The sequence below is a fragment of the Salmo trutta genome, chromosome 27, assembly GCF_901001165.1.
Source record: "Salmo trutta chromosome 27, fSalTru1.1, whole genome shotgun sequence".
NCBI classification, from domain to species: domain Eukaryota; kingdom Metazoa; phylum Chordata; class Actinopteri; order Salmoniformes; family Salmonidae; genus Salmo; species Salmo trutta.
Window position 1 is genome coordinate 14,765,348 of NC_042983.1, and position 26,003 is coordinate 14,791,350.

The 26,003-nt window shown below is 43.5% G+C and overlaps 1 protein-coding gene across 1 annotated transcript in view; it reads right to left on the minus strand.

Moving 5' to 3' along the window:
* Nucleotides 1–2,065: 2,065 nt before the first annotated feature.
* The window catches only part of serinc5 (serine incorporator 5), a 54,943-nt gene continuing 31,005 nt past the window's right edge, over nt 2,066–26,003 (minus strand). Inside the window, exons 3-12 of the mRNA XM_029716823.1 lie at nt 23,076–23,254; nt 22,886–22,968; nt 22,124–22,217; nt 13,649–13,860; nt 13,377–13,469; nt 12,946–13,072; nt 11,455–11,524; nt 8,470–8,506; nt 6,647–6,791; nt 2,066–2,265 (exon numbers count right to left, since the gene is read on the minus strand). Of these exons, the coding sequence (XP_029572683.1) occupies nt 2,121–2,265; nt 6,647–6,791; nt 8,470–8,506; nt 11,455–11,524; nt 12,946–13,072; nt 13,377–13,469; nt 13,649–13,860; nt 22,124–22,217; nt 22,886–22,968; nt 23,076–23,254 (1,185 nt within the window). The 3' untranslated portion in view covers nt 2,066–2,120. The remainder of the gene's footprint in view (nt 2,266–6,646; nt 6,792–8,469; nt 8,507–11,454; nt 11,525–12,945; nt 13,073–13,376; nt 13,470–13,648; nt 13,861–22,123; nt 22,218–22,885; nt 22,969–23,075; nt 23,255–26,003) is intronic.

Genomic DNA, 26,003 nt, shown 5'->3' on the forward strand with positions numbered 1-26,003 from the left:
TCAGTAAAGGGAAGTGGAATTCTATTTCACAATTATTGTACTTTTTTAATGGAAGCTTTTAATTGTTTCATTGAAATGTCAATAACCTCCATGACATCACTGGATGGATAATGAATTGACCCTAACCCTGTACACATCCTACCCTTCCAGACGGGTTTAACCCCTTCATAACAATGGCTGAGGTGAAGACACTTCAGTCAGAGTGGAAACGTTATGGCATAAACATGCATCAACAACCTCATCAAACTGCTGGCTCATAGGGTTATCTGATTATTCTATTCATCAAAGTCCACTGATATTTATCTCATCTGAAATCTAAGGGACAAAAGACATACATCTTAAATATCACAATTTTCAAGTTGTTTTTCTTCAACAAATACCAAATACCAATATATTAAACCAAAGTGTACATATTTCATATTAGTATCAAAAGGGTTATATATTGTAGGGTTGTAAGTATGAAAACAGAAAAGCATAATAGCTGAATGGTTTGGAGTTCTGGAGAATAGTTTCTTGCTCCCTGTCAGGCAAGTCTTGGTGTGGGTTTGTTCAGTCAATAACATCAACAACCAGTGTTGAGTAACCACCACTAAACACTACGGTCCCGGTTCATGGCCCATATCCCCTTCTATTTTCACACACCCGAAAGGAGCTCTGTAGGTAACCCTTCATCAGCAACAGGAAACAACAGAGAGCACACCAAGCAAGTTTCTAGGGCCGAGGAGTTGGAGGATTGCAGCAGTTATAGAGGGAGAAGGTACTCGGGTGAGAAACTTGAGCATGTCCGTCCCTTGTTTCTGAGATCTACCTTTGGCAAACGTTTTAAATCAAACTGTTGATTTTCCCCTCCATGATTGCAGCTTCCTTCAACAGTAGTGACTCTCTGGTCCCACAGTCCTCTACCTGCCAGCCGGCGCTCTGCTAGTCAGAGAGGCTTATTTGGAAAACACAACACTGTACAATAAATGTGTGTGTACAGACGACAAATGACTGGCATTGAAAGTTCTGGCTCAAAAGGAGCGTTGATATAATCGATCCTATTTACTCCTAATTAACATGTTTCACATGACTGTGTGACCTAAAGACAGGCAAATCAAATCAAAACAGCGTGTTTAATTGCATAGAAAAAGTATTCTACAAAAGGGTTCAATAAAAAGCAAGCTGGGCCTCCCGAGTGGTGCAGTGGTCTAAGGCACTGCATTGCAGTGCTACCTGTGCCACTAGAGATTCTGGGTTCGAGTCCAGGCTCTGTCGCAGCCGGCCGCGACCGGGAGACCCATAGGGCGGCGTACAATTGGCCCAGTGTCGTCCGGGTTAGGGGAGGGTTTGGCCGGCAAGGATGTCCTTGTCCCATCGCTCACTAGCGACTCCTGTGGCAGGCCGGGCGCAATGCGTACGGTGTTTCCTCTGACACATTAGTGCGGCTGGCTTCCGGTGGGCATTGTGTCAAGAAGCAGTGCGGCTTGGTTGGGTTGTGTTTCAGAGGACGCACGGCTCTCGACCTTCGCCTCTCCCGAGTCCATACGGGAATTACAGCGATGAGACAAGACGGTAACTACCCATCGGATTCCATGAAATTGGGGAGAAAAAGGGGTAAAAAAAATGATAAAAAATAACAAGCAAGCTGATGTATGAGCCTGAGAAATGGAACTTCTCTTCATGGGAATAAAATAACAATACGGAGGTCTGGGTCCATCACGGAACAACAGAGACAAGTATGGGAATCACACATGTAAGCAAACATGTAAACAGGGTTGAAATGATATTGGTGCTGGACACTCCCATTACAGAATCAGGGCACCACTATGACCATGGGGAGCCACATACATTATTGTATGAACATTGGTCCAGCCCATTGTTTTAGGCACCCCCAAGAGTCAAGCTATGAGTCCAATCTGAATGTAGCCCCATACAAAATCAGGGCACCACTATGATAGTAAAAAAGAAAGACATGAACTGCCTTCCTGGCAACAATAGCTTAACCATGTAAAGTACTCATCACTGGTCATAAATTCAATATAAAACACTAAAACATTAAAAACAAAAGGCAACACAAAAAAACCCATGTAGAAAGCTGAAAATAATGTTGGGCTGTGTTTCGGTGTCTGCACGTGTGTGTGTTAGGCCTCGAAGCGTTTGGGGCAGACCATGGGGGCGAGCAGGGTCCACATGTAGAGGATGAGACAGACCCAGCAGGACGCCATCTTGATCCAGAACACAGACCAACTGCCATCCAGCAGCTTCTCTATCTTATGGTTGTCATAGCTACGGGAAAACAAACATAGCATACTCTTAGTTTTACACAACATTTTAATTAGCGGAATAACTAAAGACACACTAAAGTTTCCCTAGTAACTCTACCACTAAGTGGGACTTAGTTAAAGTTTCCCCAGTAGGCTAACTCCTCTACTAACTGAAGCTATAATTAAAGTTCCCCAGTAACTCTTCTACTAACTGAAGCTATAATTAAAGTTCCCCAGTAATTCCTCTACTAACTGAAGCTATAATTAAAGTTCCTCAGTAACTCCTCTACTAACTGAAGCTACAATTAAAGTTCCCCAGTAACTCCTCTACTAACTGAAGCTATAATTAAAGTTCCCCTGTAACTATTCTACTAACTGAAGCTACAATTAAAGTTCCACTGTAACTATTCTACTAACTGAAGCTATAATTAAAGTTCCCCAGTAACTCTTCTACTAACTGAAGCTATAATTAAAGTTCCCCAGTAACTCCTCTACTAACTGAAGCTATAATTAAAGTTTCCCTGTAACTATTCTACTAACTGAAGCTATAATTAAAGTTCCCCAGTAACTCTTCTACTAACTGAAGCTATAATTAAAGTTCCCCAGTAACTCCTCTACTAACTGAAGCTATAATTAAAGTTCCCCTGTAACTATTCTACTGACTGAAGCTATAATTAAAGTTCCCCAGTAACTATTCTACTAACTGAAGCTATAATTAAAGTTCCCCAGTAACTCTTCTACTAACTGAAGCTATAATTAAAGTTCCCCAGTAACTATTCTACTAACTGAAGCTATAATTAAAGTTCCTCCGTAACTATTCTACTAACTGAAGCTATAATTAAAGTTCCCCAGTAGCTCCTCTACTAACTGAAGCTATAATTAAAGTTCCCCAGTAACTCTTCTACTAACTGAAGCTATAATTAAAGTTCCCCAGTAACTCCTCTACTAACTGAAGCTATAATTAAAGTTCCCCAGTAACTCCTCTACTAACTGAAGCTAGAATTTAAGTTCCCCAGTAACTCCTCTACTAACTGAAGCTATAATTAAAGTTCCCCAGTAACTATTCTACTAACTGAAGCTATAATTAAAGTTCCCCAGTAACTCTTCTACTAACTGAAGCTATAATTAAAGTTCCCCAGTAACTCTTCTACTAACTGAAGCTATAATTAAAGTTCCCCAGTAACTATTCTACTAACTGAAGCTACAATTAAAGTTCCCCTGTAACTATTCTACTAACTGAAGCTATAATTAAAGTTCCCCAGTAACTCTTCTACTAACTGAAGCTATAATTAAAGTTCCCCAGTAACTCTTCTACTAACTGAAGCTACAATTAAAGTTCCCCAGTAACTCTTCTACTAACTGAAGCTACAATTAAAGTTCCCCAGTAACTCTTCTACTAACTGAAGCTATAATTAAAGTTCCCCAGTAACTCTTCTACTAACTGAAGCTATAATTAAAGTTCCCCAGTAACTCCTCTACTAACTGAAGCTATAATTAAAGTTCCCCTGTAACTCTTCTACTAACTGAAGCTATAATTAAAGTTCCCCAGTAACTCCTCTACTAACTGAAGCTATAATTAAAGTTCCCAAGTAACTCCTCTACTAACTGAAGCTATAATTAAAGTTCCCCTGTAACTATTCTACTAACTGAAGCTATAATTAAAGTTCCCCAGTAACTATTCTACTAACTGAAGCTATAATTAAAGTTCCCCAGTAACTCCTCTACTAACTGAAGCTATAATTAAAGTTCCCCTGTAACTATTCTACTGACTGAAGCTATAATTAAAGTTCCCCAGTAACTCTTCTACTAACTGAAGCTATAATTAAAGTTCCCCAGTAACTCTTCTACTAACTGAAGCTATAATTAAAGTTCCCCAGTAACTCCTCTACTAACTGAAGCTATAATTAAAGTTCCCCAGTAACTATTCTACTAACTGAAGCTACAATTAAAGTTCCCCTGTAACTATTCTACTAACTGAAGCTATAATTAAAGTTCCCCAGTAACTCTTCTACTAACTGAAGCTACAATTAAAGTTCCCCAGTAACTCTTCTACTAACTGAAGCTATAATTAAAGTTCCCTAGTAACTCCTCTACTAACTGAAGCTATAATTAAAGTTCCCCTGTAACTATTCTACTAACTGAAGCTATAATTAAAGTTCCCCAGTAACTCTTCTACTAACTGAAGCTATAATTAAAGTTCCCCAGTAACTCCTCTACTAACTGAAGCTATAATTAAAGTTCCCCTGTAACTATTCTACTGACTGAAGCTATAATTAAAGTTCCCCAGTAACTCTTCTACTAACTGAAGCTATAATTAAAGTTCCTCCGTAACTATTCTACTAACTGAAGCTATAATTAAAGTTCCCCAGTAACTCTTCTACTAACTGAAGCTATAATTAGAGTTTCCCAAGTAACTCTACTTGTAGTAAGATGCCCCAGTAACTATACTAGTAGTAAGAGTATCCCCAGTAACTATACTAGCAGTAAGAGTATCCCCAGTAACTATACTAGCAGTAAGAGTTTCCCCAGTAACTCTACTAGCAGTAAGAGTTTCCCCAGTAACTATACTAGTAGTAAGAGTATCCCCAGTAACTATACTAGTAGTAAGAGTATCCCCAGTAACTATACTAGCAGTAAGAGTATCCCCAGTAACAATACTAGCAGTAAGAGTATCCCCAGTAACTATACTAGTAGTAAGAGTATCCCCAGTAACTATTCTAGTAGTAAGAGTATCCCCAGTAACAATACTAGCAGTAAGAGTATCCCCAATAACTCTACTTGTAGTAAGAGTTTCCCCAGTAACTCTACTTGTAGTAAGAGTTTCCCCAGTAACTCTACTTGTAGTAAGAGTTTTCCCAGTAATTCTACTTGTAGTAAGAGTTTCCCCAGTAACTATACTTGTAGTAAGAGTTTCCCCAGTAATTCTACTTGTAGTAAGAGTTTCCCCAGTAACTCTACTTGTAGTAAGAGTTTCCCCAGTAATTCTACTTGTAGTAAGAGTTTCCCCAGTAATTCTACTTGTAGTAAGTTTCCCCAGTAACTATACTTGTAGTAAGAGTTTCCCCAGTAACTCTACTTGTAGTAAGAGTTTCCCCAGTAACTATACTAGTAGTAAGAGTATCCCCAGTAAAGATACTTGTAGTAAGAGTTTCCCCAGTAACTATACTTGTAGTAAGAGTTTCCCCAGTAACTCTACTTGTAGTAAGAGTTTCCCCAGTAACTCTGCTTGTAGGAAGAGTTTCCCCAGTAACTCTACTTGTAGTAAGAGTTTCCCCAGTAACTCTGCTTGTAGTAAGAGTATCCCCAGTAACTATACTAGTAGTAAGAGTTTCCCCAGTAACTATACTAGTAGTAAGAGTATCCCCAGTAACTATACTTGTAGTAAGAGTTTCCCCAGTAACTATACTAGTAGTAAGAGTATCCCCAGTAAAGATACTTGTAGTAAGAGTTTCCCCAGTAACTCTACTTGTAGTAAGAGTTTCCCCAGTAACTATACTTGTAGTAAGAGTTTCCCCAGTAACTCTACTTGTAGTAAGAGTTTCCCCAGTAACTCTACTTGTAGTAAGAGTTTCCCCAGTAACTCTACTTGTAGTAAGAGTATCCCCAGTAAAGATACTTGTAGTAAGAGTATCCCCAGTAACTATACTAGTAGTAAGAGTATCCCCAGTAAAGATACTTGTAGTAAGAGTTTCCCCAGTAACTATACTTGTAGTAAGAGTTTCCCCAGTAACTATACTTGTAGTAAGAGTTTCCCCAGTAACTATACTTGTAGTAAGAGTTTCCCCAGTAACTATACTTGTAGTAAGAGTTTCCCCAGTAACTCTACTTGTAGTAAGAGTTTCCCCAGTAACTATACTTGTAGTAAGAGTTTCCCCAGTAACTCTACTTGTAGTAAGAGTTTCCCCAGTAACTCTACTTGTAGTAAGAGTTTCCCCAGTAACTATACTTGTAGTAAGAGTTTCCCCAGTAACTCTACTTGTAGTAAGAGTTTCCCCAGTAACTCTACTTGTAGTAAGAGTTTCCCCAGTAACTCTACTTGTAGTAAGAGTATCCCCAGTAAAGATACTTGTAGTAAGAGTATCCCCAGTAACTATACTAGTAGTAAGAGTATCCCCAGTAAAGATACTTGTAGTAAGAGTTTCCCCAGTAACTATACTTGTAGTAAGAGTTTCCCCAGTAACTATACTTGTAGTAAGAGTTTCCCCAGTAACTATACTTGTAGTAAGAGTTTCCCCAGTAACTATACTTGTAGTAAGAGTTTCCCCAGTAACTCTACTTGTAGTAAGAGTTTCCCCAGTAACTATACTTGTAGTAAGAGTTTCCCCAGTAACTCTACTTGTAGTAAGAGTTTCCCCAGTAACTCTACTTGTAGTAAGAGTATCCCCAGTAACTGTGCTACTTACTGGAACCAGTTTGTGACAGTCATCATGACGTAGAGTGAACCCAGGAAGAAGACAAAGTGGAAGTAGGTGTAGCTGTAGATGGTTCCCTGTCTCTCATCATATAAAACATTTTGTCCTCCTCCAGTCTGCTCCTCATCATAGTCATCTGGACAACACAACCACAACATCACAGCAACGTTATTACGACCTTACATCATAGTCACAACCACGAACATCACAGCAACGTTATTACGACCTTACATCATAACCACAACTTCACAGCAACATTACAACCTTACATCATATTCATAACCACAACTTCACAGCAACGTTATTACGACCTTTCATCATATTCATAACCACAACTTCACAGCAACATTATTACCTTACATCATATTCATAACCACAACATCACAGCAACGTTATTACGACCTTACATCATAGCCACAACACAATCACAACACCCCGCCCCTGGTCTCGGTCTCCAGTATCTATGCTGCAATAGTCTATGTGCCAGGGGGCTAGGGTCAGTCTGTCCTATCTGGTGTAATTCTCCTGTTTTATCTGGTGTCCTGTGTGATCTTAGGTATTCTCCCTCTAATTCTCCCATCCCTCTCTCGTTCTCTCTCTCCCCTCCCGGAGTACCTGAGCCCTAGGACCATGCCTCAGGACTACCTGGCCTGACGACTCCTGGCTGACTCTGTCCACCTGGTCGTGCTGTTGATCCAATTTCTGCTGTTCTGTCTGTGGCTATGGAACCCTGACCCGTTTACCGGTCGTGCTACCTTGTCCAGGACCTGCTGTTTCGACCTTCTCTCTCCCTCTCTCTATACCGCACCTGCTGTCTTGACTTCTGAATGCTCTGCTATGAAAAGCCAACTGACATTTACTCCTGGGGTGCTGATCTGTTGCACCCTCGACAACCACTGTGATTATTATTTGACCCTGCTGGTCATCTAGGAACGTTTGAACATCTTGAAGAACGATCTGGCCTTAATGGCAATGTACTCTTATCATCTTTACCTGGCACAGCCAAAAGAGGACTGGCCACCCCACAGAGTCTGGTTCCTCTCTAGGTTTCTTCCTAGGTTCCTGCCTGTCTAGGGAGTTTTTCATCTGCATTGCTTGCTGTTTGGGGTTTTAGGCTGGGTTTGGTATAAGTACTTTGTGACGACTGCTGATGGGCATCATAAATGCATTTGATTGATTGATCACAGCAACTTAATTACGACCTTACATCAGTCAACACAACCACAACAACATTACATATAACACTTATGATGAAAAGAAAACCGTTGTTAAAATCATTATAATCATCACGATAAACCCAGCTCTATCCAATAAAACTCTCACTAATATTCCTGTTTTCCTTCCTTTTTCCTGGTCTCTAACCTCTATATTTCTCTCTCAGCTCTGCAGGACAGGAAACTCTCTGAAAAACACTAGGTCTACTGAGAAACAATTATCTGTATAATACATTCATAAATGAAGTGACATGTTCTGAGCTGTTATTTCCCTGGCTGCAGTGCTGCTTTGCACCACCAGAGGGCAGCTGCAGCCTTCCCTCAGTTCTACTACTACTACTATCTGACTGGTCTATCTCCAACCACTAGTCATAGTCTCCTCCTGGTAACACTGACATCATTTCTGTTTACTGACCAATGCTGTTCCTGCATCTTTACTGTTACTATGTGTATGCGAGAATATACAAGAACACTGCCTGTTTCTGGTGGTGTTACAGTACAAGTATAGTAGTATACTGAGGGAGATGGTATTTTATACAGAAAGCAGTGAGAGAAGGAGAAAGAGAAAGAGAGGGAGAGGAAGAATATGTTTGTGTTTACCTGTGTCATCTCCAAAGCAGAAACAGCAGCGCGCTCTCTGCCGGAGAGAGGTGAGTTAGTACTTGTACAGCAATGTATCAACTAATCAACTATACATTACCCTTTCACTAAACACACACGTGCACACCAGAGCATGTGAGTGGAGCTGGAACGGAGCGAGGAGCGGCGTGTGCCCAATTCGACTGGAGCTCAGAGTGAGTTTCCCAAAGGCTGGAGCTTCGGCCTCCTAGCCCGCTCCAGCAGCACTCACTTCACTTCACGAGCTCAGGGCATTCCTGGCCCAGCATGCATTTGTAGTCTACTTGTCTGCTGCTATAGCCCCTTGCTTTAGCTACTGTCATGGAGTTCACTAAATATTTTCATAAAGAAACTGATAAAACACACAGGTGCAAAATCAAGGGGACTAACAAAGATGAGGAGGACAAAGAGCAAGAGAGGGAGCGGGGTGATGTAGTGTCCACAACTAAAGAATCATTGTGGGATCTGAAAAGACACGTATCCTGAATGTACTAACTGATGGTGTACTACGTGCACATGCTAACAGAAAGGAACAAGCTGGGTAATGTTAGGGTGTCATTGTAGCAAAGTATTTATAAACAAAAAATCTGATCTCTTAAAAGTTTCGTTCATATTCGTTAAATTATCTATATAATAGGCCATCACTGATTTTGGCCCAATAGGCCTGTCCTATTACCTCTTTCGATGAGCTTTCTGTTTTGATAGGGTTATTTTACCTAAAATCCTTTAGGCCTCCCTATAGAAAAATAAAACTCTGCATCCCTGCCCAGCCTGGCATGAGTGGTCCGAAGGGTGTTCAGCATCCCCAGTGGCTCTTTAAGTGAGGAGAGGATATTCTCTACTGCTGGTCTGCTCTCCAGTCACCATCACATGACCCTGAACCCCCACAGACTCTGGCCAAACTCAGGTTTCTAAAAGTCTAAAAGTGAATTCAAAGGCACTGTAGACTGAGCCTAATGAGGCATTTCCTGTTTAATTTGTATTTAATTCTATGTAAGTCACAGCCTATATGATTTATAGACTATAATGATTTAACACCACAAAATGTTTTTTAAATGCTGAGCGCTTAATGTTCCTGCCAGCCTATTGCTTTACAAATGCTTCACAATGTATTTCATTGTAGGCTATAGCCTTGAAATAATTGAAACAATAGGCTAATGAAATAGCCTAAATAATTAGGCTATATTGTCTGGCATCTGACCTATTTAGTATTTACATTGTCTTTAGAAAGTATTCAGACCCCTTGACTTTTTCACATTTTGTTACGTTACAGCCTCATTCTAAAAGTTATTTTTTTTAAATCTTCATCAATCTACACACTATACCCCATAAAGACAAAGCAAAAACAGGTTTTTAGAAATTATTTTAAACTGAAATATTGCATTTACATAAGTATTCAGACCCTTTAATCAGTACTTTGTTGAAGCACCTTTGGCAGCGATTAGACTCGAGTCTTCTTGGGTATGACGCTACAAGTTTCGCACACTTGTATTTGGGGAGTTTCTCCCATTCTTCTCTGCAGATCCTGTCAAGAACCTTCACCCCAGTCTGAGGTCCTGAGTGCTCTGGAGCAGGTTTTCATCAAGGATCGCTCTGTACTTTGCTCCATTCATCTTTGTCTCGATCCTGACTGGTCTCCTAGTCCCTGCCGCTGAAAAACATCCCCACAGCATGATGCTGCCACCACCATGCTTCACCGTAGGGATGTTGCCAGGTTTCCTCCAGACGTGACACTTGGCATTCAGGCCAAAGAGTTTAATCTTGGTTTCATCAGACCAGAGAATCTTGTTTCTCATGGTCTGAGAGTCTTTAGGTGCCTTTTGGCAAACTCCAAGCGGGCTGTCATATGCCTTTTATTGAGGAGTGGCTTCCGTCTCTGGCCACTCTACCATAAAGGCCTGATTGGTGGAGTGCTGCAGAGATGGTTGTCCTTTTGGAAGGTTCTCCCATCTCCACATAGGAACTCTAGAGCTCTGCCAGAGTGACCATCGAGTTCTTGGTAACCTCCCTGACCAAGGCCCTTCTCCCTCAATTGCTCAGTTTGGCCAGGTGGTCAGCTCTAGGAAGAGTCTTGGTGGTTCCAAACTTCTTCCATTTAATAATGATGGAGGCCACCATGTTCTTGGGGACCTTCAACGCTGCAGAAATGTTTTGGTACCCTTCCCCAGATCTGTGCCTCGACACAATTATGTCTCGGGGCTCTCCGGACAATTTGACGCCATAGCTTGGTTTATGCTCTGACAGGCACTGTCAACTGTGGGACCTTATAGACAGGTGTGTGCCTTTACAAATCATATCCAATCAATTGAATTTACCACAGGTGGACTCCAACAAGTTGTAGAAACATCAAGGATGATCAATGGAACAGGATGCATGGCTCAATTTAGAGTCTCATAGCAAAGAGTCTGAATACTTATGTAAATAAGGTATTTTTATTTTTTATAAATTTGCAAACATTTCTAAAAACCTGTGTTTGCTTTGTCATTATGGGTTATTGTGAGTAGATTGATGAGGATTTTTTTTTATTTAATTCATTTTAAATTAAGGCTGTAACGTAACAAAACGTGGAAAAAGTCAATGGGTCTGAATACTTTCTGAAGGCGCTGTATATGCTGTTTAATAAGACATGTAGCCTATTTGAAATGATGAGCGCTTCTGACAGTCACCTTTTCATGTTGTTTATTCAAATATTTTTCATTCAAATCATATGGTTTGGTTTGAATAATTCAAAACCAAATGGTAGGTCCAGGTAGTCACAAAAATAGATGGGTGTTGGTTAAATGGTGATTTTAGTGAATTTGAATTTGGAGCGGCAGTTTTTTTCCTGTACTCTGGTGCAGACATACACTGAGCTGTTGAGAGGATGTGTGTGATTGGCTGGACCACAAATAAATGGAAAAATGTATTCTGACAGATCTGTAATGTGTGTGTGTGTGTGTTTGTGTGCGCGTGTGTGGATGGTCTTACTTCAGTCTCAGGCACGCTGTTCCTAATCACACGCATCGCTGCAGAGCTCCGTCTGGTGGTGGACGTCAAACTATACACACACACACACACACACACACACACACACACACACACACACACACACACACACCGATTACAAATCTGTCAGAAGACATTTTCTAGGCTTGGGCGATATACCGTATATACCGTATACTGGGGTATTTGGATGGTTTTTTAATACCGTCAATACCATTGAAACAATTTCTTTGAAGTTTTGAATTACATTTGAATATTCGTATCTACCTTTTAGTAAATAACTGCAGTCAACTTTTGTAAACTTCATAAAACATAACATTGTGTTTTTTCATATCAACTGTCACATTATTATGAAGCTTACAGTAGTCCCCAGTCACATGTCACGTGGTGTTTGTTTACCAGCACACAATGAAGAAAGACGGAGCCTTGTGAGTCACTCACTGTTGTGCAACATGCGCCAGGTGATCTAATTACAGTATGGAATTCACAACTAAATTGCCAGCTAGATATCTCATAACTATTAAGTTAACTGTCTAAAATGTGCTAAATGCTCTGGAGTTGTGAATTTGGTTGCTAATTTAGTAGCTTGTTAGCTATCTAGCTAAGTGGTTAGCTTCTTCCAAAATCAAGCATTTGCTTGGTAACAGCAGAGAATCCCCTCTTGGATCAAGAGCCTTGCTGGCTAATATTTGTTTTGTTTTTTAGTTACTTGTATAGGTCAGAAACTGTACAAAGTGTTTGCAATGCACTCGTTAGCATTTACTTAGCATTCTCTATGGGATTTTACATGTACTTGTTAGCATTGCTAACCTTTGGATTACAGAGTATCAGTGGGGTTTGAAAGCAGCGCCCCTTGTGTTCAGTGCCGGTATTACAGAATATCCCAGGAACGGCACAAGGCATGACAATCTGAAGGCATGACAATCTGAAGGCATGACAATCTGAAGGCATGACAATCTGAAGGCATGACAATCTGAAGGCATGACAATCTGAAGGCATGACAATCTGAAGGCATGACAATCTGAAGGCATGACAATCTGAAGGCATGACAATCTGAAGGCATGACAATCTGAAGGCATGACAATCTGAAGGCATGACAATCTGAAGGCATGACAATCTGAAGGCATGACAATCTGAAGGCATGACAATCTGAAGGCATGACAATCTGGATACCGCCCAAGCTTACATTTTTCCATTTATTTGTGGTTGAGAATAGCTGGAGTCTTTTACAGAGATGAACACAGGAAATGCAGTATGTCTGAGCTTAATGTGAAACACGTGGACACCCTATCAACAGATTCAGCCAATCACACAGACCCTCTCAACAGCCCCAGCCAATCAGAAACAATCTCACTTTTGCTCCAGTCAATAACAAATTACCTCACTGCAAAACGTCTAAAAACACAGCCCCCTCTCCTCTCTGCACAGATCTAAAAACAGGGGATAGGTGAAAGCAACACGGTGTGTGTGTCTTACCAGGAGTAGAGCACACAGCCGAACAGGATGACAGTTCCCACTCCTGTTACGATCCTCTTGTCGCTCTCTGAACCAGAGTTGAAAGGGAACACACACACTGTCGTATTCACCCCATTAACCTCCAACACTATACAGACAGTGTGAGAATGAGAGAAAGAGAGAGAGAGGGAGAGAGAGAGAGAGAGGGGGAGAGAGAGAGAGAGGGGGAGAGAGAGAGAGAGACATGCAAAAAGGGGAGGAAGAGAGAGAACAGTAATAAGAGGATGATGTTAATACTGTAAGAGGCACGTTGGGCCAAACAGAGCACAGCTTTCATGGAGGCATTTAAAGTGTAAATTAACAAAATGCAAACACATGAAACCTGTTAATAGGCAATTCATATAGGCAATGAAACACTAGAACACTATGGGCTGAGCCTCCAGTATACTTACTCTCTTTGGGCTTGCTGGAGAAGGCTGAGAAGGTGAGGTACATGACGTACACACTGATCACTCCTGGCTGGAGCAGGCCAGACTTAGGCTGGACTGGAGGAGAACAGATGGGCTGTTACCGTATGTGTGTGTGTCCCCGGGTGTCTGTGTGTGTCCCTGTGTGTGTGTGTCCCTGTGTGTGTGTGTGTGTGTGTGTGTGTGTGTGTGTGTGTGTGTGTGTGTGTGTGTGTGTGTGTGTGCGTGCATGCATGTGTGCGTGCGTGCGTACTCACGTCTCTGTATGAAGGGAGATATAGCCAGCAGAGTGACTATGAAACAGAGGCTGCCGTTGACCCCCAGGAACACCTTGTTGAGCAGACAGGCCTGAGAGTGTGTGTAGAACAGAGCCATGAACACCACAGCTCCTACGGCCACACTGAACAACACCAAGGTGGCCAGAGCCAGCGCTGCATACCACAGACGGTTGTCCTTCACACCTGAACTCCTAAAGAGGGGGGACGGATGGGAGGAAGAGAGGGGGAGGGACGGATGGGAGGAAGAGGGGTGGATGGGAGGAAGAGAGAGGGGGAGGTAGGGTAAGGAAAAGAGAGGAAGAGAGAGAGGAGAAAGCTATATTTTATTCCTGAGGATACTAAAAGACAGGTTTAGGGTTGCTGGCAGATCATTCCACGTACGTTTACTCAGGCAAGCCAACCAGAGCCCCCCTCCCCCCAGACACACACACAAAGATACAAATACATTCCCAGTTAGTGAAAATACAAAAACAACCTTTAAAATGGTCCCTTTTCATGCTAATTGCTACTGTGTGTGTGTGTGTGTCAGAGGGGGAGAGGAAACTGTGAGCATACACTCCTGTCATGTGCATCCTGTCTGAAAACTGGACACTGACCAACTCCTCCCTTGTCCCGTATACAACAAGACTCTCTCTCCCTCTGTTCCTCTCTCCCTCTGTTCCTCTCTCTCTCCCTCTGTTTCTCTCTCCCTTTGTTTCTCTCAATTCAATTTCAATTTATTGCCATGGGAAACATGTGTTTACATTGCCAAAGCAAGTGAAATAGATCATTAACAAAAGTGAAATAAACAATAAAAAGTGAACAGTAAACATTACATTTACAGTTTTTTTGAAAATTCTTTCCAATGTGTCAAGTAATTCTCTTTTTGCTGTCTCATGATTTGGTTGGGTCTAAGTGTTGCTGTCCTGGGGCTCTGTGGGGTCTGTTTGTGTTTGTGAACAGAGCCCCAGGACCAACTTTCTTAGGGGGTGTAACGATTGTCGTCGGGAGACGAGGAAGCGGACCAAAACGCAGCTGGGAGCGAATACATGTTTATTTAACACACTAGAATTAAACATGTACACAAAATCAAGGAAAACTGCCAATACGTTACGTGCTCAAATAAGAGACAACAACCCACAAACATCGTGGGGGAAAAGGAACTTAAATGTGATTCCCAATCAGACTTCACAAGCGACAGCTGTCTGATTGGGAAATCACCCCCGAGCCCAACATAGAAATAAAACACAAAGAAAGGCTATAACCAAAACATAGAAAATAAAGCATAGAAATGCTACACCCTGACCAAAATAGCAGAGTTCACCTGGTCAGGGCGTGACAGTACCCCCCCTCCAACGGTGCGTACTCCCGGCGCACCAAACTAAAGTCTATTAGGGGGGGGACCCGGGTGGGCGCCTCACCCTCGGTGGAGGCTCTGGCCCCGGGCGTGTTTCTCCCCCTGCCTCCACCCTAGCCCTACCCCTCTGGCCCGGACTGGACCACTGTGGAGCGGCATGCCCAGGCTCCGGAGCGGAGCCGTCGACCGGAACACGACTGGGCACCGGTGGACCAGACACGGGCCGTGCCGGACTGTGGACACGCACCGTGGGCTTGGTGCGGGGAACAGGAACGGGCCGGACAGGACTGTGGACACGCACCGTGGGCTTGGTGCGGGGAACAGGGACGGGCCGGACAGGACTGTGGACACGCACCGTGGGCTTGGTGCGGGGAACAGGGACGGGCCGGACAGGACTGTGGACACGCACCGTGGGCCTGGTGCGGGGAACAGGGACGGGCCGGACAGGACTGTGGACACGCACCGTGGGCTTGGTGCGGGGAACAGGGATGGGCCGGACAGGACTGGGGACACGCACCACTAACCTGGTGCGGGGAGCAGGGACGGGCCGGACAGGACTGGGGACACGCACCACTAACCTGGTGCGGGGAGCAGGGACGGGCCGGACAGGACTGGGTACACGCACCACTGACTTGGTGCGGGGAGCAGGGACGGGCCGGACTGGGGACACGCACCACTAACCTGGTGCGGGGAGCAGGGACGGGCCGGACAGGACTGGGGACACGCACCACTGACTTGGTGCGGGGAGCAGGGACGGGCCGGGCCGGACTGGGGACACGCACCACTAACCTGGTGCGGGGAGCAGGGACGGGCCGGACAGGACTGGGGACACGCACCACTAACCTGGTGCGGGGAGCAGGGACGGGCCGGACAGGACTGGGGACACGCACCACTAACCTGGTGCGGGGAGTAGGGACGGGCCAGACAGGACTGTGAACACGTACTGGTGACCTGAAGCGTGGAGCCGGTTTAGCCACTCGTCCTGGCTGGATGCCCATCCTAGCACGGCATGTGCTGGGCATGTCCACCGGACGCACTGGGCTGTGCGGGCGCACTGGCGACACAGCGCACAACTCTGCATACCATGGCTTGGTGCGGGGAGCAGGGACGGGCCGGGCAGGACTGTGGACACGCACCGTGGGCTTGGTGCGGGGAGCAGGAACGGGCCAGACAGGACTGTGAACACGCACTGGTGAACTGAAGCGTGGAGCCGGTTTAGCCACTCGTCCTGGCTGGATGCCCATCCTAGCACGGCATGTGCTGGGCATGTCCACCGGACGCACCGGGCTGTGCGGGCGCACTGGCGACACAGCGCGCAACTCCGCGTACCATGGCTCCTCCTCCAGATCTTCCCTCTGCAGGTCCTCAATCAACTGCCTCATCATCTTCGTCTCTTCCTCCGCCGTCATCCCCCATGAGAGCAGTGGTCTGGGCTCTTCCTCTGCCCTTCCGGACCACCCCATTAGCCCCCCCCCAAAATTTTCTTGGGGCTGTTTTCCGGGCCTCCTCGACCGCCGCCTGCGACTCCTTCTACCGGCTGGCTTTTCCTCCTCGACCTGGGAGTCCGTCCGCCAGGGTCCTTTCCCCGACATGATCTCCTCCCAGGTCCAGAACTCCTTTCCCTCGCGAGCCCATCTCTCGCGCTCCTTTTCCTCCCGCTGCTTGGTCCTGGTTCGGTGGGTTGTTCTGTAACGATTGTCGTCGGGAGACGAGGAAGCGGACCAAAACGCAGCTGGGAGCGAATACATGTTTATTTAACACACTAGAATTAAACATGTACACAAAATCAAGGAAAACTGCCAATACGTTACGTGCTCAAATAACGAGACAACAACCCACAAACATCGTGGGGGAAAAGGAACTTAAATGTGATTCCCAATCAGACTTCACAAGCGACAGCTGTCTGATTGGGAAATCACCCCCGAGCCCAACATAGAAATAAAACACAAAGAAAGGCTATAACCAAAACATAGAAAATAAAGCATAGAAATGCCACACCCTGACCAAAATAGCAGAGTTCACCTGGTCAGGGCGTGACAGGGGGCTCTTCTCCAGGTTAATTTCTCTGTAGGTGATGGCTTTGTTATGGAAGGTTTTGGAATCGCTTCCTTTTAGGTGGTTGTAGAATTTAACAGCTCTTTCCTGGATTTTGATAATTAGTGGGAATTGGCCTAAATCCTGCTCTGCATGCATTATTTGGTGTTTTACGTTGTTAACGGGGGATATTTTTGCAGAATTCTGCATGCAGAATCTCAATTTGGTGTTGTTCCATGTTGTGAATTTTTGATTGGTGAGGGGACCCTAGACTTCACAACCATAAAGGGAAATGGGTTCTATAACTGATTAAAGTATTTTTTAGCTAGATCCTAATTGGTATGTCGAATTTTATGTTCCTTTTGATTGTATAGAAGGCCCTTCTTCATTGTCTCTCAGATTTTTCACAGCTTTGTGGAAGTTACTTGTTGCGCTGATGTTTAGGCCGAGGTATGTATGTTTTTTTGTGTGCTTTAGGGCAATGGTGTCTAGATGGAATTTGTATTCAGGGTACTGGCAACTGGACCTTTTTTGTAACACCATTATTTTTGTCTGACTGAGATTTACTGTCAGGGCCCAGGTCTGACAGAATCTGTGCAGAAGCTCCAGGTACTGCTGTAGGCCCTCCTTGGTTGGGGACAGAAGCACCAGATCATCAGCAAACAGTAGACATTTGGCTTCAGATTCTAGTAGGGTGAGGCCAGGTGCTGCAACCTGTTCTAGTACCTGTGTTTTTTGCCAATGTGTACATGGATTTTATAATATTGTATGTTTTCCCTCAATACCATTTTCCATCAATTTGTACAGCAGACCCTCATGCCAAATTGAGTTGAAAGCTTTTTAGAAATCAACAAAGCATGAGAAGACTTTGCCTTTGTTTTGGTTTGTTTGTCAATTAGGGTGTGCACGGTGAATACGTGGTCCGTCGTACGGTAATTTGGTAAAAAGCCAATTTGACATTTGCTCAGTCTATTGCTTTCACTGAGGAAATGTACCAGTCTGCTGTTAATGATAATGCAGAGGATTTTCCCAAGGTTGCGGTTGACGCACAACCCCCGGTAGTTAATAGGGTCAAATTTGTCTCCACTTTTGTGGATTGTGGTGATCAGTCCTTGGTTCCAAATTTTGGGGAAGATGCCAGAGCTGAGGATGATGTTAAAGAGTTTAAGTATAGCCAATTGGAATTTGTGGTCTGTATATTTTATCATTTCATTTAGGATACCATCAACCCCACAGGCCTTTTTGGGTTGGAGGGTTTGTTTTTTGTCCTGTAGTTCATTCAATGTAATTGGAGATTCCAGTGGGTTCTGGTAGTCTTCAATAGTTAGATTCTAAGATTTGTATTTGATCATGTACAGTTGAAGTCGGATGTTTACATACAATTAGGTCGGAGTCATTAAAACTCGTTTTTCAACCACTCCACAAATTTCTTGTTAACAAACTATAGTTTTGGCAAGTCGGTTAGGACATCTACTTTGTGCATGACACAAGTCATTTTTCCAACAATTGTTTACAGACAGATTATTTCACTTATAAATTACTGTATCACAATTCCAGTGGGTCAGAAGTTTACATACGCTAAGATGACTGTGCCTTTAAACAGCTTGGAAAATTCCAGAAAATGATGTCATGGCTTTAGAAGCTTCTGATAGGCTAATTGGCATAATTTGAGTCAATTGGAGGTGTACCTGTATTTCAAGGCCTACCTTCAAACTCAGTGCCTCTTTGCTTGACATCATGGGAAAATCAAAAGAAATCAGCGGATGTCTACAAAAAAAAATTGTAGACATCCACAAGTCTGGCTCATCATTGGGAGCAATTTCCAAATGCCTGAAGGTACCACGTTCATCTGTACAAACAATAAACACCATGGGACCACGCAGCCGTCATACCGCTCAGGAAGGAGACGCGTTGTCTCCTAGAGATGAAAGTACTTTGTCGCGAAAAGTGCAAATCAATACCAGAACAACAGCAAAGGACCTTGTGAAGATGCTGGAGGAAACAGGTACAAAAGTATCTATATCCACAGTAAAACGAGTCCTATATCAGCATAACCTGAAAGGCTGCTCAGCAAGGAAGAAGCCACTGCTCCAAAACCGCCATAAAAAAGCCAGACTACGGTTTGCAACTGCACATGGGGACAAAGATCATACTTTTTGGAGAAATGTCCTCTGGTGTGATGAAACAAAAATAGAACTGTTTGGCCATAATGACCATTGTTATGTTTGCAGGAAAAAGGGGGAAGCTTGTAAGCCGAAGAACACCATCCCAACCGTGAAGCACGGGGGCGGCAGCATCATGTTGTGGGGGTGCTTTGCTGCAGGAGGGACTGGTGCACTTCACAAAATAGATGGCATCATGAGGTAGGAAAATTATCTGGATATATTGAAGGAACATCTCAAGTTAAAGCTTGGTCGTAAATGGATCTTCCAAATTGACAATGACCCCAAGCCTACTTCCAAGTTGTTGTGGCAAAATGGCTCAAGGACAACAAAGTCAAATTATTGGAGTGGCCATCACAAAGCCCTGACCTCATTCCTATAGAAAATGTGTGGGCAGAACTGAAAAAGTGTGTGCGAGCAAGGAGGCCTACAAACCTAACTCAGTTACACCAGTTCTGTCAGGAGGAATGGGCCAAAATTCACCCAACTTATTGTGGGAAGCTTGTGGAAGGCTACCCGAAACATTTGACCCAAGTTAAACAATTTAAAGGCAATGCTACCAAATACTAATTGAGTGTATGTAAACTTCTGACCCACTGGGAATGTGATGAAAGAAATAAAAGCTGAACTAAATCATTCTCTCTACTATTATTCTGACATTTCACATTCTTAAAATAAAGTGGTGATCCTAACTGACCTAAAACAGGATTAAATGTACATTTTGTACTAGGATTAAATGTCAGGAATTGTGAAAAACTGAGTTTAAATGTATTTGGCTAAGGTGTATGTAAACTTCCGACTTCAACTGTATATGTTTTTGCTGTTTGTTCTTTGTTATAGAGCCAAACAGATTGGAGAAGTGGTTTATACATACATCTCTGTTTCGTGTTTGTTTAGTGTTTTCCAATTTTCCCAGAAGTGGTTAGATTCTACGGATTCTTCAATTATATTGAGCTGATTTCTGACGTGCTGTTCCTTCTTTTTCCGTAGTGTATTTCTGTATTGTTTTAGTGATTCACCATAGTAAAGGTGTAGGCTCAGGTTTTCTGGGTCTCCATGTTTTAGGTTGGATAGGTTTCTCAATTTCTTTCTTAGGTTTTTGCATTCTTCATCAAACCATTTGTCATTGTTGTTCATTTTCTTAGGTTGTCTGCTTGACATTTTTAGATTTGAAAGTGAAGCTGAAATGTCAAATATAATGTTTATGTTTTCTACTACCAAGTTATCGCCTTCACTATTACAGTGAAATTGTCTAGAAAGGTTTGGATTTGTTTGTGGTAGATTTCCACACTATTTTCCTCACATCTATAACATTTCTTAATATTATTCAGTTCCTTTGGCTTTGATGCCTCATGTTTGAGCATAGCTCTGTTCAAGTAGAGTGTGATTTTGCTGTGTTATGTTGACATAGTTGTGTTTAGGGGGGCATATGGGGGAGGGAATGCTGTCACCTCCAGGTAGGTGTTTGTCCCCCTGTGTGCTGAGGGTTCTTGTCCAGTTCTGGCATTTAGGTCGCCACAGGCTAGTACATGTCCCTGCTCTATACCGAATTAGCATACCCCCTGAGTCTCTTCCCTGTTTCACACCTGGTAGTTTGGTGGATGGGACTACCAGCTCTCTGTAACCAAGAGGGCAACTAGTGGGTCCGTCTCCTTTATACCATGTTTCTTGTAGGATGACAATGTCTGTATTTCCAATTTCTTTGATGAAGTCTGGGTTCCGGCTCTTTACGCCAACGACAGATGACCTCAGACCTTGTATATTCCAGGATGAGATAGTAAAAGCTTTGTGTTCCATATTGTCTAGTGTTGTTTTTGTGTGGTTTAGGCCCGGATCATCACAGTAGGTGTGAGCAGAGCATGTTGAGCATCTGATACATACCTCTTAGGTTGCAGGATGGGGCTTGGGCGGGTGTTTCTCTCTCTCCCTCTCTCTCTCCCTCTGTGTCGCTCTCTCTCCCTCTCTCTGTGTGTCTCTCTCTCTCCCTCTGTGTCTCTCTCTCTCCCTCTGTGTCTCTCTCTCTCCCTCTGTGTCTCTCTCTCTCCCTCTGTGTCTCTCTCTCTCCCTCTCTCTGTTTCTCTCTCTCTCCCTCTCTCTGTTTCTCTCTCTCTCCCTCTGTGTTTCTCTCTCTCCCTCTGTGTCTCTCTCCCTGTGTCGCTCTCTCTCCCTCTCTCTGTTTCTCTCTCTCTCCCTCTGTCTCTCTCTCTCCCTCTGTGTCTCTCTCCCTCTGTCTCTCTCTCTCCCTCTCTCTGTTTCTCTCTCTCTCCCTCTGTCTCTCTCTCTCCCTCTCTCTGTGTCTCTCTCCCCCTCTCTGTGTCTCTCTCCCTCTCTCTGTGTTTCTCTCCCTCTCTCTGTGTTCTCTCCCTCTCTGTGTCTCTCTCTCTCCCTCTCTCTCTCCCTCTCTCTGTGTCTCTCTCTCTCCCTCTGTGTCTCTCTCTCCCTCTCTCTGTGTCTCTCTCTCTCTGTTTCTCTCTCTCTCTGTTTCTCTCTCTCTCACTCTGTCTCTCTCTCTCTCCCTCTGTTTCTCTCTCTCTGTGTCTCTCTCTCTCCCTCTGTCTCTCTCCCTCCCTCTGTGTCTCTCTCCCTCCCTCTGTGTCTCTCTCCCTCTGTGTTGCTCTCTCTCTCTCTCTCTCTCTCTCTGTTGCTCTCTCTCTCTTTCTCTCTGTTGCTCTCTCTCTGTTGCTTTCTCTCTCTCTCTGTTTCTCTCTCTCTAGCCATCTGTTTCTCTCTCTCTCTCCCTGTGTCTATCTCTCTATCCCGCTATCTCTTTGTCTCTCCCTCTGTTTCTCTTTCTTCCTCCCTGTTTCTCTCTCTCTCCCTCTGTCTTTATGCATTACCATGTCACTGTTTTGGCTGAGGACAGAAAGAAAGGCTGTAGGAGAAAGAGAGCTTTATTAGAAGTATTGCTGTTGCTGTTCTCACCAGTTAGTGTTCCATCTGTGAGCAAACTCCACCAGCAGCATGAGCTGGATCAGCAGGAAGAGAAACCCCCCTACAGCGCCCACATACCTCCACACTGAGGGGAGGAGAGAGAGGGGGAGGGAGGGAGGGAGAGAGAGAGAGAGAGAGAGGAGGGAAGAGAGACACAGAGGGAGAGAGGAGGGGGAGAGAGGGAGATAGGGAGGGAGGGAGAGAGAGAGGAAGGAAGGGAGGGAGAGAGGAAGGAAGGGAGACATAGAGGGAGAAAGAAGGCGATAGAGAGTGAGGGAGAGTGAGGGAGAGAGAGAGGAGAGAGACAGAGGAGGGAGGGAGAGAGACAGAGGAGGGAGGGAGATCACACATTTAAAGTATTGCAAAGCTAACCATCAAATATCTAATCTCTTGTTCCATATGTTCTGCAGGGTGTGCACACTTAGCTGCTGCATAACTCCTCGTGTGTTGCCATCGCATAGACAACCACAGGGACTAGATTCTCAGGCACACACGCACACGGTAATTAAAGCCTGCAGCTGCATCCTCTCCTCTGAAGGGAGTAGATAACAGACTCCCTCTCCTCTCGTTCTCTCTCTTTATTTCCCTTCTCTCAAAGCTGCTTAAGTCAAGGACAGTCACGCTGACCTCTACAGGTAAGTATAGGTGCTTATCCGAGACCCCACAGTGTGAAAGAGCAGAGCAGGGCTCCAGTCTCTGTCCCGTCTGAGAGAACAAAGACTATGGACAGGAGAGGGACATAAGGGTCCATACCTTCCAGAAAGGTGTCCTGCTCTGGCAGGAAGAATCCTCCAACACAGCAGGCCAACAACACTACGAACTTCAGGAACCAAAACCTGTCAGAGAGAGAGAGACATAAACATCACTACACACACACACACACACACACACACACACACACACACACACACACACACACACACACACACACACACACACTTACCCGTTGTGTATGGCGGCGCGGCAGCCGGTGGCAGAGTTAACTCGTAGGGTGAAGATACAGAAGAAGAAGAAGAAGCAGGCCATGCCGAAGCAGACCTTGTACACAGCAGAGTAACCCACCAAGGTAGAGCAGTTCTCACCAGCATTCAGCTTCTCACACAGGTCACTGTAGAACGGGATCTACAGCAGAGAGAGGGCTGCATTTAAAATGGGTTATATTTTCCCTGACTCTCTAGCTTTTGTTTCGCTGACTGTTAGCAAGCTGGACAGAGTGAGGAGACTATAATGACTGTTATCAAGCTGGACAGAGTGAGGAGACTATAATGACTGTTATCAAGCTGGACAGAGTGAGGAGACTATAATGACTGTTATCAAGCTGGACAGAGTAAAGAGACTATAATGACTGTTATCAAGCTGGACAGAGTAAAGAGACTATAATGACTGTTATCAAGCTGGACGGAGTAAAGAGACTATAATGACTGTTATCAAGCTGGACAGAGTGAGGAGACTATAATGACTGTTATCAAGCTGGACAGAGTGAGGAGACTATAATGACTGTTATCAAGCTGGACAGAGTAAAGAGACTATAATGACTGTTATCAAGCTGGACAGAGTAAAGAGACTATAATGACTGTTATCAAGCTGGACAGAGTAAAGAGACTATAATGACTGTTATCAAGCTGGACAGAGTAAAGAGACTATAATGACTGTTATCAAGCTGGACAGAGTGAGGAGACTATAATGACTGTTATCAAGCTGGACAGAGTAAAGAGACTATAATGACTGTTATCAAGCTGGACAGAGTAAAGAGACTATAATGACTGTTATCAAGCTGGACAGAGTGAGGAGACTATAATGACTGTTATCAAGCTGGACAGAGTAAAGAGACTATAATGACTGTTATCAAGCTGGACAGAGTAAAGAGACTATAATGACTGTTATCAAGCTGGACAGAGTAAAGAGATTATAATGACTGTTATCAAGCTGGACAGAGTAAAGAGACTATAATGACTGTTATCAAGCTGGACAGAGTAAAGAGACTATAATGACTGTTATCAAGCTGGACAGAGTAAAGAGACTATAATGACTGTTATCAAGCTGGACAGAGTGAGGAGACTATAATCACTGTTATCAAGCTGGACAGAGTAAAGAGACTATAATCACTGTTATCAAGCTGGACAGAGTAAAGAGACTATAATGACTGTAATCAAGCTGGACAGAGTGAGGAGACTATAATGACTGTTATCAAGCTGGACAGAGTAAAGAGACTATAATGACTGTTATCAAGCTGGACAGATTAAAGAGACTATAATGACTGTTATCAAGCTGGACAGAGTAAAGAGACTATAATGACTGTTATCAAGCTGGACAGAGTAAAGAGACTATAATGACTGTTATCAAGCTGGACAGATTAAAGAGACTATAATGACTGTTAGCAAGCTGGACAGAGTGAGGAGACTATAATGACTGTTATCAAGCTGGACAGAGTAAAGAGACTATAATCACTGTTATCAAGCTGGACAGAGTGAGGAGACTATAATGACTGTTATCTAGCTGGACAGAGTAAAGAGACTATAATGACTGTTATCAAGCTGGACAGAGTAAAGAGACTATAATGACTGTAATCAAGCTGGACAGAGTAAAGAGACTATAATGACTGTTATCAAGCTGGACAGAGTAAAGAGACTATAATGACTGTTATCAAGCTGGACAGAGTAACGAAACTATAATGACTTATCAAGCTGGACAGAGTAAAGAGACTATAATGACTGTTATCAAGCTGGACAGAGTAACGAAACTATAATGACTTATCAAGCTGGACAGAGTAAAGAGACTATAATGACTGTTATCAAGCTGGACAGAGTAACGAAACTATAATGACTTATCAAGCTGGACAGAGTGAGGAGACTATAATGACTGTTATCAAGCTGGACAGAGTAAAGAGACTATAATCACTGTTATCAAGCTGGACAGAGTGAGGAGACTATAATGACTGTTATCAAGCTGGACAGAGTAAAGAGACTATAATGACTGTTATCAAGCTGGACAGAGTAAAGAGACTATAATGACTACTATCAAGCTGGACAGATTAAAGATACTATAATGACTGTTATCAGCTGGACAGATTAAAGAGACTATAATGACTGTTATCAAGCTGGACAGAGTAAAGAGACTATAATGACTGTTATCAAGCTGGACAGAGTAAAGAGACTATAATCACTGTTATCAAGCTGGACAGAGTGAGGAGACTATAATGACTGTTATCAAGCTGGACAGAGTAAAGAGACTATAATGACTGTTTTCAAGCTGGACAGAGTGAGGAGACTATAATGACTGTTATCAAGCTGGACAGAGTAAAGAGACAATAATGACTGTTATCAAGCTGGACAGAGTAAAGAGACTATAATGACTGTTATCAAGCTGGACAGAGTAAAGAGACTATAATGACTGTTATCAAGCTGGACAGAGTAAAGAGATTATAATGACTGTTATCAAGCTGGACAGAGTAAAGAGACTATAATGACTGTTATCAAGCTGGACAGAGTGAGGAGACTATAATGACTGTTATCAAGCTGGACAGAGTGAGGAGACTATAATGACTGTTATCAAGCTGGACAGAGTAAAGAGACTATAATCACTGTTAGCAAGCTGGACAGAGTGAGGAGACTATAATGACTGTTATCAAGCTGGACAGAGTAAAGAGACTATAATGACTGTTATCAAGCTGGACAGAGTAAAGAGACTATAATGACTGTTATCAAGCTGGACAGAGTAAAGAGACTATAATGACTGTTATCAAGCTGGACAGAGTAAAGAGACTATAATGACTGTTATCAAGCTGGACAGAGTAAATAAACTATAATGACTGTTATCAAGCTGGACAGAGTAAAGAGACTATAATGACTGTTATCAAGCTGGACAGAGTAAA